Here is a 13,407-nt window from a genome sequence, read left to right as displayed (position 1 = left end):
TGCTCTGGGATTTCCTCTTTCCGAAGAAATCCCTTTGGGGTAACCCTGTTGGGGATTCCTTTTACCTCCTGTGAAGGGATTCTAATGTCATTGATTCATTTATTTTCCTTGTAACTTTCCCTTTTCTCTTTCCTGCCATTTTAATGGAGTTTTGGGAGTGAGCAAAAGGTAAACATGTGCTTTCATTTTTTTTTAAAGATTTTATTTTATTTATTTGACAGAGACAGCCAGCGAGAGCGGGAACACAAGCAGGGGGAGTGGGAGAGAAAGAAGCAGGCTCCTAGCGGAGGAGCCTGATGTGGGGCCTGATCCCAGAACGCTGGGATCACGCCCTGAGCCGAAGGCAGACACTTAACAACTGTGCCACCCAGGCGCCCCAACATGTGCTTTCAAAAGGCCATGTTTAATCAGAATTTCTCTGCTGGGCATTTTACATACTAGATGAGTATTTCACCTTTATGAAGAGAAATAAACTCTTGGGGGATCACAGAGATACTAGGCCAGAGCAGGGATTCAAGTCCAGGGTTTGTCTGATTCTAAAGGCTGCTTTTTCATTGTGCCTCACTCCCACAAATGATGCCTCTAGCCTAGGATTATTTGATGAACTCTGGAAAGAACAGCAGAAGAAAATTTTGGTGGTTGTTTTAAACAAAACCATTTTGAAGGCTTGAATTTTTTTAAAATTCATTTGCATTTTGATTAATACTGTCCTCATAGTTGTAGTTAATTTTAAAATGTACCGTGTTTCTGCATACTGCTAATGGTACACTGTACCCTGGTATGAGAAGCAGGAATTCTAGTCTGTTTTTGTATAGGGGGCCCAGAGGTGTTACCCACAGATCCAGCATGTTAATGTCACAGCCTGGCTCGAGCGCTAGCATACTGATGACCTTTTTCCCCTACTGATTACTTTCCCCCAGTATTTTATTATTTCATACGTACAGAGGGAGTAAAAGAGTTGTATAAACACCCATAAACCTAGCACTTAGACTACAACTGCCAATTCATCCATCCATCAATCTCTGATTGTACCTTTTAAGTACTTTCTACTAGACTGTTTCTAGGATAATTCCCCATTTATTTGTGTCATTAATCCAGAAAATGAATGTGGAAACACGAATAAGCAAATATTTGAGTACCTGTGATATACTTAGGACATAATGGAGGAAATCTAAGATAGCATGTCTTGAAGGAATTTATCTTCCTAGTTGAGGAAGATAACCTATAACAACTTGTGAGCACATAAACTAGAATAGTACAAGGGTGTACTTCCTGATTTAATACAGAACTATGAATTACTGATAAAATATTGCGAAGATTTAGGCTAAGTGTGGCAAATTCAATTTTAACCTCCAGATATGTGTATGCCTGTACACAGAAATTACAATCTTCGTGTCATAAACTAATTCAGTCTCTTAAGCTCAGTGTTTCCTGCTTCCCTTGTTTTCCTTTCTATGTCCAAAACTTCCCGCTAGCACATGATAAAAATGTCAAAAAGGGGTATAAAATGAGGAGACACCTTCCTACCTCAGTCCCCTAGCTACCAGTTTCCCTCTTTAGAAACAGCCACTGTAAGACAGGTTTCCTTCGGTCTAGATCTACATATAAAAAGCATATTTCCATGTATGTGTATATATATGAATTAAAAAATATATATGGTAGTGTATACAACTGCTTTGTACCTGCTATTCTGATTAGTGTTGTCTTTCCTAACTTGAGTACTTACCTTCACTCTGGACTCCTTAGGATCAGTGTGCATTATGTTTTCTCTTTCCCGCACATACTGGCTGTATTCCTATATTCATACTCAGATCAAAAACACTTGTTTCTGCTTGTAAAAGGAAGAACTTGGGACCACAATGTCCTCACCACATTTACCATCAGTACCTCTTCTAAAAAAAATGCGCCTGGAAGCTGGAGGACAAGAGCTGCCTTAAGTCATTCTAGAAGCTATATTAGGTAGACATAATTGAGGAAGAGAGTTCTGCAAGATAAAGCAGTCTTCATTTGAAGACTGGCTGACCTAGCAAGTGCCTCAATTATATGTACAAATTTCTGCCAAAGACAGCATGTTATGTTTTTAACAGACTTAAACCCATATTCATTTTTTTATTTTTGCTTTGCAATGAGTCACATGCTGATTCCAAATAAAAGCAAGCGATTTACTGATTATGATTAAGTCACCCATTAAATCTTAATTGCTTTTTGGACCTCAGATTTACTGGGTCTTGTTCATCTTCCTTGAATCCCTTAAATCAAAAATGAAAGATAAATGGTAAGTTCAATTTTTTATTAATAATCTTGGAACAAATACATTAACAATCTCTTAGAGTTACAAACCATTTTACAATTTTGAAGGAATTTTCACATATACCAATTAAACCCTCACAACATCCCTGTGAGGTAGGCAGGGTCGGTGTTATTTTCCTATTACCGAGAACTAGGCTCAGAGGTGAAGTAAGGTCACATAGTTGGTAAGTGATGCAGCCAGGACTAGAACCTAGGCTTTTTGACATGCTGCTTCCCTGAGAACATTCAAGTAATCATATCCTATGCTATATAATGAACATTTTTCTCGTATGATGATCAGACCTGTTTTTACAAGTTTGATACTACCTTTTTCCTACTATGCAAAAAACACCCAGTCTGTGATGAGACATGTCTTCTCTGTCACTGGACTCTCTTTTTTTCTCTTCAGTGTATCAAGCACCATCATAACATGGAACTTTCTTGTGTTTTAGGTTTTGAGGATCCTTGGCTAGAAGTTCTAAATTATGATATGATATGAAATTTTATTTTAGAAAACTCTACAAAAGTATTCCTATATTGACTATGTCAAACTTACTTAAAAACAACAAGCCTATTTATATGTTTGAAAGCTTTGCAATCTTTCCCTAGAGAGGAAACATCTTTCACTAAGATGTTTAAATGCGTATAAATGGAAAATAGGGAAAGGTGTTAAGCAACATTACTGGGAAACCTATGCATAGTAACCTAAGTGCAGGTCACATTTTACTGACTTGTTTTTGTTGTTGACCTTCTAGAGAAAGGAAAACCATTAAGAGAATTTTCAGGTCTGATCCTATCTCATATATGGTATCCTCAGCAACAAGCTAGAAAAATGAATTCTACCAACAGAAGGGTTCAAGCAGTAGTGATTGTAGCATATATGTGATAGAAAAAAACACTTGCTCTTCAGTGGTTTTTGCCTAGGTCCAGTGTAAATATACTTACCAAGGCAGATTTTAAGCTATAGCATCATCTTTGTTAAAATGCGAAATGTGAAATGTGGTGGAGTTACTGACTTGAGATATAAACTGTAACTGACCCAAAACTACCTGTTAAAAGCAGAGTAAAGCTCAATGAACATAAAGGCAATGGATAGAACTCAACTGCTCTGGTATGGAGAGAAAAACAGCAAAGCAAACCTTCAGGCATGTAAAGCAGGTTTTAAAAATAGGAAAATGACACTGAACTGTATTATAAGGAATTACACTTCTTAAACTTGAGTTTTGGCCTTCTAAGAGCATTGGGAAAAACTTCAGCCTGTGGGGAAGAGGTGGTACAGAAAATGAATGGGATCTAGAAATGGGGTTGAGGACGTGGGAGGTTAGGGAACCGAGAAACATACACTCAAAATGAATTTAGAATCCCTTTAAATCATCCTTTCCAAAGAAATTTCCTAAATTTAAAGATTTGGTCAAAAGAGTTGGTGAAAACAAAAATTGTGCCTATTTTACCTTATAAAAGTAGTATTTAAATGTAGATTAGAAATTAGCTATTAAAGATTAGTCCACTTATCAGGCTGTAGAAACTGAAAACTTAAGTGCTGCTGTCAGTGATACGTGGCAGAAAACTTCCAAATATGAATTGGCATGGTAGAATTCAACATTAGTCAAAATATTAAGAAACAAAACACTTTTTACTTGAAGCCTAATGAAAAAAACATTGGTATGCTTACCTAAGGTACCTAACAGTTAAAAAGAAATTAACAGCTTAACCTAATGTGAAAAATACTTCAGCTACATTTCAGTTTTCTAAGGTAAAACTTGAGAAGATGGAGAATATTCTAGTTCAGTATAATGGGCTCCAAACCAACTACATGTTTGAAATACATCTTGATTGTGTTCTTTACATAGTATCATCATCATCATCATCATCTTCGTGTTTTCTCTTCAATGGGTTTGATTCATTGGCCATGTTCTGTGATGAAACCATGTTGGTGGTAATAAGAATATTTTTGGGCCCAATTATTGAAGGATTAATCAGAACATTTTGAACTGCAGTTGTTGCAGGAACTGTAAACAGGAGAAAACACCCTCAAACTGAATTACCCCAAATCGAAAACATGGTAAATAGTATTCAACAAGGCTAAATACAATTCTAATAACTTTAATAGCATGAGTTTGCAACTATATCATAGAAGAAACTTGGTTATTTATGCTGCATTAAGAGTTGAATAACATTTTTTTAGTACTTTAAAGTACTTTAATATCTAGTACAACATTAAAGTTGTTTTTTTGTTTGACTTAATTACCTAAAATTTTAGCTAGTACTTAGCCATGGGAAGCAGTGCACTGGACTCATCATGGGACATGATGAGGGTCAGAAATCAAATTCCCTTATATGCCAATATTTTATATAAGTAGTTTACTATGTACAGTTAGGTGTCAGAAGATGTAAAATTGAAATATATGCCGTGATAAACTATGCTATAACAGAATTCTACTTATGTATTAGTCCAACTTTATATGTACCCTTCATGAAGTAGTAAAGGTGTAATTTTTATTTGATGTACGCTAAGTTACATCATTTTCTTGAGCTTTAACCCTAAGTGCTTTTCCCTGAAGAGGCCTTAGATTTGTGGACCCCAGCTTATTTTAATTCAGTGTTCTTTGAGAATCTGATGGTCATACTGATTACTCTGCCCTCCCAAAACATTACATATTTGTAAAATTTACATTTACAATTTTAGTGGGCTCATAGGCCCTTCTGAAGAACCCAGATTTGCAGCGTTAACTGCAACCTTCCTGGTATGATATTAAAACAACTCTTGCTATAGGAATACAAACTGTTCTATAATCACAAATTATTCACAAATTTTAAAATTCAAAAACACTTCTAAAAAGCACCACTTTCAAACGTCCCCACCCCCCACCCATCATGTTACCTGATTTGACAGGTGTGGATTGAGAAGGTGGAATCTGCACCGTAAATCTTTGGCTTGTCACTGACACTGGAGGTGCAACTTTACTTGGGGCAGACACTGTCTGTGGGGTTGCTGTAGTTGTAATTAACAGACCATGTTAGTTACAGGACTTCATTATATGGATTCATATTCTGCACTCCTTAGCTTACCAGAAACTACCTTCAAAGCACAAGGAACTAATGAAAGGTGAGGAAAAAAACATCAGAAAGTACAAGCTCCATAGTTCAGATGCTAAAAATTCAGGATAGTATTGTGGTAAAGAATGTAGGCTCCGGGGCCTACCTACTTGAGTTTGAATCCGGGCATTATCACCTACTAGCTGAATGTCCCTGGGCAACTTCTCTTTTATTACTTCAGTTTTCTCATCTGTCAAATGGGATAACAGTACCTAGTACATAGGATTCTTGTGAAACTTAAAATAATCTCTGTAAAGCTCCTCAGATAGTATCTGACATTGAATTTTAGCTACATGAAGTTGTGTGTGTAAATAAGCTGGCAGAATAAAGACCCAAGTTTGCTATTCATTACGTTACGTGGCACTTTTAATCTCCGTCACTTACTGAGAATTAGGTAATGTCTACTAGGCTCGTGAAGCTAAATCAACATGCATCTAACAAAAGCATATCAAATACACCTTTCTAGGGTGCCCAGGTGGGTACGAAAGCCATACTGCTATTCTGTACCCAGGTACTTTTTTAAGCAGAAAGGGATGTTGGAGAAAATTTAGTCCAACCCCCCCAATCTTAATTCTACCCATTATTCCAGGTACAATTCAAATACCACCCTATTTCATAAAATTGCCTTGATTGGCTCAGAAGTCATTGCCTGCCTCTGAAATTCCCTTGTCATAGGAGCCTTTATTAGTATCTTACCTTGTTCAGTAAATTACAAGCATTGGCTGACACTTTTTTTACCCTTATGAGCATATGGTTTTTGTGCCTTACTCCTAATAGGCACTCAACAAATTTTTGCTTAATGAGTTTTGCAAGACTCAAAGACATATACTGACACTATAGTTCTCTTAAAAAATACATTTATGGAAACACGTCTGTTCCTAGTTTTTCCTTTGGGGATGCAGGCTTTCCATACGTCCCTTTCCCTGGAACCAGCAGTCTGCCCAGGGAAGAGTTGCTGAAAAAAAACAACTATTCTCCCTAGGGACAAAGAGGAAGAAAGCCTAAATGGGGGAGTCAAGCTCAGAGGTACCCAGGAATCTGGCTTTAGTGCTTTCCCCAACTCAGGAGGTGAGACCTTACTAACATATCTTCATTCCTAGGCAAGGTTTCTGATGAATACAGGGACGGTTCAAAGAATTTGGTGAAGCTTAATGAAACAATATGTATTTTATTTTGTCAAGGAAGTTCACAACAGGTAGATGTTTTCTTGGCCATTACCATAAGGATTTGTTAACATTTAAGTAAGTATGGAGTTTCGCCTTTAAAACAGAACACAGTAGATGCTTAGCTCTTGAAAGTGTTATTAAATTCATTTTTTTAGAGTTTAGAACTTGTATCTTTAATACCGGATTTTAGCAGTTCCCTCATTCCAGATTTAAAAATCTCTAAAACATGTATACTAAGTGTCTAACTGGGATAAAAATCACAACTGATAACTAAAATTGGTTCACTTGCCAACATATGTAACAGATTACCACACCTAGAGTTTGTTTTTAAAAACTGGTATTCCCTGAAGTAATATGAATCCACAGGTAAACAGTATATGAACAAAAAGTTAAACGAATTATATATGCAAATTTCTGTTCACAAAGGTCACGTGCAGGTAAATTAGAAGTGTACAACTAATATTATACCAGGTTGGTTTTAAAATGTTGAAATGAGAATATGAAGAGATTGTCTACACATTGCAAAAACCAAATGCTGCTTATATTAGAGCTATGTGACATCTGTAGGACTCAAGTTAGAAGCCGTAAGAGCCAAAAAACCCCCCCACAAAACCCAATACTGGTCAAAGACAAGGATTATTTCTGAAAATACTTTGTGAAAGAAATCCAGCAGGAATGTAGGACCAAAAAATCAGGAAATCTAAATCCATTTGTTTTCTTTATTACCAAAACAATAACATTTAAAAAATGGTTTCTAAAGACCATTATTTCTCCACTAAAAGGAACCAGGGCTCTTTGAAGTGGCTGGTGGTAGGACTGGAGTAAGGAAAATTAAGGTGACCTCAGAACATCTTGTGCAAGTAAGCAAGAAATCCTCAAAGAATGATGGAGACCTCTCACAAAGGGCACAGGAGACAGCTTGAAGGGGCAACATAGTTGACAATCTATTTTTGAAAAGATGAGTATTGAAAACAATGATTTTTTTCTTTGATATACTTAAGCTTTTTGTACATTTTAAACTTCTTTCTTTTGGTTACATTCAAGTAAATGTATCAATGGCGACACACATTTGGGAATTTCTGACTCAGCTTTGACTTGGATTATAGTTCAAAATCAAGTGCTGAGACACTTCTTTACCAGGCAGAAAAGTCATTCATTCTCTCACTTACCTACAGTAGGAGTGGAAGGTCTGCTACTAACAGCACCAACACTTAACCGTGGTACTAGTCTGCCTTGGTTAGGTCCCTAGGGGATTTAGAAAACTAATTAGTTTTAATTTTCAGATCTGACCCCTAAACTTACCACGAATGAAGTTAAGATTGTTGATGTGAATTTTTAATGGATAACTCATGGCAAGAATGTCCTGTTTTTGTTAGATTCTAAATCCAACATTTAAACAAGGGTTTTCACAAACATGTATAATATAAACATATCGATCTATATAAACATGGATATGAGCACACATACATAAAATTCTATACAGTATTTAAGTTTAGGATAGAGTCTTATTTGGGGATAACAACTAACATCCTTATGATTTTTAATTTTAACTAGTCAATATCTTAACCTAAAAAGAAAGATACTCTTTTATAGCAGAATTCCAGACAAAGGCAGCTAGCTGAATATGGGGAGAACTTTTTCAGTGGTGGGAGAGCCTTAGGTCATATTTCAGAAAGTGACTCCCAATTCCCGATGGTGTACCATTTACTCTAACAGGTGCCACAAAAAAAACCTGATAAAATGTAAATACTAGGAGTTATGAGACCTGGGAATCCGTCCCAGCTTTGCTACTAATTCCATAGATGAATTAAGGAACAGATCCCTGATGCGAAAATTAACTGTTGAGTTGGATGAACACTAAAGATCCTTTTAGCTCTAAAAATCTTGGATCTTGTATTTCAATATAGTAGCTAACTGCAGACATGATATTTTCAAGGCTATAAATTTAATAGTGTTTAACCTAATCTATCTACAGGAATCTGCTTTTTACAAATTCCCCTAACACATCTCACCTTTTTAAAAAACAAAGCTGACCAAAAATTCTTACCTTTTTAATTAAGGACTTCAGCCTATAGTTTGGAGCTGTTAAGCAATATCTGTCCGGTGGCAGTCTGGGTCCTGCATATGGCTTAATCAGTGGTAAAGGGGTTTGATTTTTCTGCCTTGCAATATCCAGTAAAAACTAAAAAAAAAAAATCCTTATTAGAACTACAATTTAAGAAATTTTATGTAAAATGAACTTAAAATAAGTTTGCTCACATCTCTTGGAGGAGGAGAAGTAAAAGATTGATCAGCGCGACACTGGATTGCCAGTCTTACATCATCTGCATCAACATTAGGTTTCTTAGCATGGCTTGAATAAATTTTTGCGTCATCCAGGATTGTAGTCACATATCCTTTAAGAACAAAACATTATTAAACATGAAAACAGCTTAATATTTATGGTCACTTTTCTTAATGGGAGGTTCTACTAACTTCTAGAAAGTTGATGAATTTTGGTTCTAATATCTCATTGTCCTATCTACATGGCCAATTGCAAATAGATACTACAGTATAAACACTGTCCCCTTAGCTTGAGCTCCTTTTTACTGCTTTAGGCTGAATTCTATGATATTAACTGTTCAAGCAATTCAGTTGAAAATGTTCTTAAAATAATAAAACAATGTTTTCCAATTCACGAGTTAGGCTAATTTTGGGGTTAACTTACGGAAAGCAAATTCCAACATTTGATTTATAACCCTTGGTTCATACTCCGTAATTCCCATATCCTTCAGGATTTGTGCCATCACCTGTGGATTCGAATAAAAACGCCAGATGCATAATCTAGGTACTGGAAATCAAGACTGGACCGAAGGTAGTATTTATATTTATGATACAAGTTCCCCCTTCTCTGGGCTCCAGACTGTACTCATACACTTTTCCTCAGTAGTGAGTGTCAGGATCACACCAAAAGCTGTCGTAATCTCTGCTGAAAACTTTTTATTTTTTGGCGGGGGTGGGGGCGGGGGCAAAGGGAAGAAAAGGGCCCGGGTTGGCTTTCCCGTCGGGAAAGATAGGGGAGGCTACAGCTGGTTGTCATTTTCGGATGTGGCAATGGGGGAAGCTAGCATCAACACTGGACGTGAGAGTCAGCGCTCACAGACCTGCTAAGACGACAAAGCGTTTGGGCCCCAAGGCCCAGGAGACAAAGCCGGGTGGCTGAACTGCGCACTCCGGCGGGCCGCAAGCCTCCCCCTAGCGGGGCTGCGGGGGTTGCGGGAGACGCGCCCCGGGGTCCAGGGCACCCACGTATCCCACTCCTCCGGGCCGCCCGGGCTGCGCTGAAGCGGGCACGCGAGCCCGTCCTGAGGCCCTCCGCCAGGACCTGCCTCCCAAGACGCTAGCCGCGCCGAGCTTCATGCCCCGCCTCTCATCCTTCGCACTTACCAAGGCATCTCTCGGAGCGTTCTTGGGAGGCGCCATCTTGCCCGACTCCATGTTATCCTGCCACTCGTCATCCGGGGAGAGAGGGCTGCTCGCAAGCTCCTCGCTCAGGCTCCACCCCTGCGGGGTGCGGAAGGCGGGGTTACAGCGCCAGCCTGGCTGGCTGCTGCTTCTCAGCTGTGGCTCAACCCCGTGGAGTCTGAGGGCAGCAGAACTAGCACTGGAGCCGCGGGCTCGGGAGGTGCGGAAGAGACGGGTAAGTCTTCCCTGAGGAACCCTCGGCCAACACCTGGAAGAGCCAAGAAGCTCGTCTTCCGGGAGCTGTTCTCCGGTAAAATGTACCAAATGGGTCACCCTTGTCTTTTCTGGGACCCCCTCCTCACACCTTCCCTGCTGCTACTCTGGCCCCTTCCATTTCCCTGCAATGCCTGCAGGGGCTCCGTCCACCTGTCCCTGTGATAGGGTTGCCTGGGTAAATTAACACCCAGTTAAATTTGTCAGATCAACAACGAATACATTTTTAGCTAAAGTATATCCCAGATACTACACGGCTGTACTTACCTACAAAATTATTTGCGTTGATCTCACATTTAAATTTAACTTGGCATTCTGTATTTTTGTTTGCTAAATCTGGCAACTCTACCCTATAGCCTGCTCTCCACAACAGCAGGCCTTTGGTCAACTCTCATCATGCTCAAAGCCCTACCATTGTCGCCCATTTCATACTGATGAAAAGCTTAAAGCCTTTGTGGGCCTGCAGGTTCTCTGCTGAAGCCCCTCCAGCCTTGTCCCTGGCCCTGAGTAGTTTCTTCTCTGTCCCTGCTGAGGCCCACCCAGGGCTGTTACTTTGCCTCACAGATGCCCACCCTTCCCTAGTCTCCACACAATAACCTGAGCGACTTTCAAAAAACATGCATCAGTTAACCATCTCCTGGCTTAAAGTGTCCCAAAGAGAACTCTTTCTTATTCCTCCACAATAAACCAATGCCCTAGTGTTCTCCATCCCAGGAAGAGGCACTCTGAGCTTCCCAGGCCAGAAATAGCAGTTATCCATGTTATGCACCCCCTCCCCACAATCCACACTCAGTCTATAGCAGGTCTTATTAGGGCCACCTCCCAAAGTCGCACCACGTCTATCTGTGCCTCCACATCCTCATTCAGTGCTACCACACGAACAGTCCAAACCAACACCCATACTCATCAAGACTACGGAAGTAGGTCCTCGAAATAGGGCTACCCCACATTCTTCACACAACCAAAGGGATCTCTTAGTCATAAATCACATAATTATATTCCTTTCTTTAAAACCCTCTGATGGCTTCCTTCACAAAACAAATTCATACCGATTTCTGGGGGTTAGCAGACCCTTCAGTTTTGGGCACCAGCTTACCTCATCAGGCTCATCTGAATCAGTCATCCACCAGGCAGCCATCTTGAATTTTGCGCAGGTGCCCCAAGAACCACGTGTTCTTAGAACATTATTTCCATTGGGAACCCTGAACTGTATGCTCCTGCAAGCACCTTTCTCAGCTTACTCTGAGCAATCACTGTGTAAAACTAATAGTGATTTTCTCCCTTTGGACTAGGTAGTACATGTACAAGGTACAAAGTTCTAAAAATACATTTTAAAAATAAAAAGAAACTTGGGGCGCCTGGGTGGCACAGCGGTTAAGCGCCTGCCTTCGGCTCAGGGCGTGATCACGGCGTTCCGGGATCGAGTCCCACATCAGGCTCCTCCGCTATGAGCCTGCTTCTTCCTCTCCCACTCCCCCTGCTTGTGTTCCCTCTCTCGCTGGATGTCTCTATCTCTGTCAAATAAATAAATAAAATCTTTAAAAAAAAAAAAAAAAAAAAAAAAAAAAGAAACCCTTTCTGGCTTGTTCCACCCACTAATTTATCTTTCACAGAAGGCACCACGGTTTACCAGTTTCTTGTCAATGTAATTTACAAATGCTACCTTTTTAATATTTTGTTCCCCCATCCAAATGGTACTATACCATTGGGGTGACCAACCTTTAGAGCGTGAACACAGGACACAGCTGTATTAGATGAAAAGACCTATAATATATAATAAATAATTGTGCAAAAGTGTTATTATTTTAATATAAAAATATGAAAATAGATGTTTATTTAAGAATATGTTTTTCTGTACTGTTCTGTGACATACTATTATTTAAATAAAACAATTGGACTAGTTAACAGTTAAACAATTAGTATTAATAGTAGGACTAAGTAAATACTTGGTGTGAGAAAATATGACAGTGTTTTCATATTTCTGTCCTGTTACAGCAATTTATTTTAATTCTTGAATATTTAAATTTTATAGGTTGTAGTGTATATTGTTAATATACATAAATGTAAGACTTTTAAAAAGGAGAATGTAAATGCAATATGACAAGTTAGACATATCATCTGTTGCCCATATTTAGTAAAAAATAACAATGAAATGTTTCTTTTGGCCCTATGGTACAGTAGGATATTTTTACTCTTTTCTGTTTATTTTCTAATAATATTTCTCTGAACTGCCTGCAGCCATTAGGACATCCTCGTTTTCTTTTATGTAGTGGTAAAACTGAATATAGTCTAACATACTGTTCACTTTGATATGCATCTCTGGTCTTATCAAGCCCACATTAGACTGATTCTTGGTGTTAGTCTAGTGTGGTGACATCAAGCTAAATGTCCTTTCAAAAAAAAAGTGTTTGAGGATATAATACTCCTAAGTAATACTTACTAGGAATAGCAGGTTTTTAGATTTGTGGGAGTTAGTTCTCAGTTCTCCAGAAATGTCTATTCATTTAGTACTAGAGGCTTGTCTTGGTAGACCAGCTATTTGTCAGGCAGTTAGGCCCTTTGCATCTATGCGTTCATCCTATAGGCTGTCCGTGACTAAAATGTTCATCAATTTTTAACATTCCAAAGCACGTTAGATGTCATCATAAACCAAATCTTTTTTTCCCCCTCAGGGAAAAAGATTTTAAAGCGCAGAGGTAATTTCAACTTGTGAAATTGAAGTTGGATTCCAAATAAATTAAAATTTTAGTAAAGAAATGAGAGTCCTGTTTAACTTGGGTGCCTTTCTGGTGAGTCTTTGTTGTTGTTCTGAAGTAGTCTTATTTCCAAAAACTGAGTCTTTTTTTTTTCTGTATGAGTTATTGTTATAGCCTACACATAACATCAGGCAACTTGGACACAGTTAGTTAATTCTTTTCTAGTCTCCATATAACCTCTTCAAAGATCATCAAACAGTTTTAGAGAGACAGCATATATATCTATATATATATCTATATATATATATATATCTATATATATATATCTGTTTTACTGCAATCCTTTCACCATTCTCATCCTCAATGTGTTTACAGATTAAAGGACATTTTCCTTGTTCCGCATTTTGAAAAAAAGTTTACAGCAGGCCAACGTTTTAACACCT

General features: G+C 38.5%; 1 protein-coding gene across 1 annotated transcript; it reads right to left on the bottom strand.

Annotated features, from left to right (window-relative positions):
• Positions 1-2,275: 2,275 nt before the first annotated feature.
• On the bottom strand, positions 2,276-10,117 carry TAF9B (TATA-box binding protein associated factor 9b). The gene is made up of 7 exons (XM_008704955.2): positions 9,978-10,117; positions 9,259-9,340; positions 8,811-8,947; positions 8,599-8,733; positions 7,721-7,796; positions 5,171-5,281; positions 2,276-4,298 (listed from the first exon to the last, which is right to left on the bottom strand). The coding sequence occupies exons 1-7, from the start codon at positions 10,026-10,028 to the stop codon at positions 4,132-4,134; spliced, it is 759 nt and encodes a 252-aa protein (XP_008703177.2). The 5' UTR covers positions 10,029-10,117; the 3' UTR covers positions 2,276-4,131.
• Positions 10,118-13,407: the final 3,290 nt, after the last annotated feature.

The sequence above is a fragment of the Ursus maritimus genome (genome assembly GCF_017311325.1).
Source record: "Ursus maritimus isolate PB19 chromosome X unlocalized genomic scaffold, ASM1731132v1 scaffold_X1, whole genome shotgun sequence".
NCBI lineage: Eukaryota > Metazoa > Chordata > Mammalia > Carnivora > Ursidae > Ursus > Ursus maritimus.
Note: the sequence above shows the minus strand (reverse complement) of the source record. Positions and strands in the feature narration are given on the sequence as shown.

Bases quoted from the DNA above. Each gene is read 5' to 3' on its own strand.
- TAF9B (XM_008704955.2), bottom strand. From the start codon at position 10,028: ATGGAGTCGGGCAAGATGGCGCCTCCCAAGAACGCTCCGAGAGATGCC. The intron at 7,797-8,598 runs GTAAGAATTTTT...TAAATCCCCTAG, and splicing joins TGAAGTCCTTAATTAAAAAG to GGACCTAACCAAGGCAGACT. The intron at 5,282-7,720 runs GTAAGTGAGAGA...TTACAACTACAG, and splicing joins ACCTTCCACTCCTACTGTAG to CAACCCCACAGACAGTGTCT.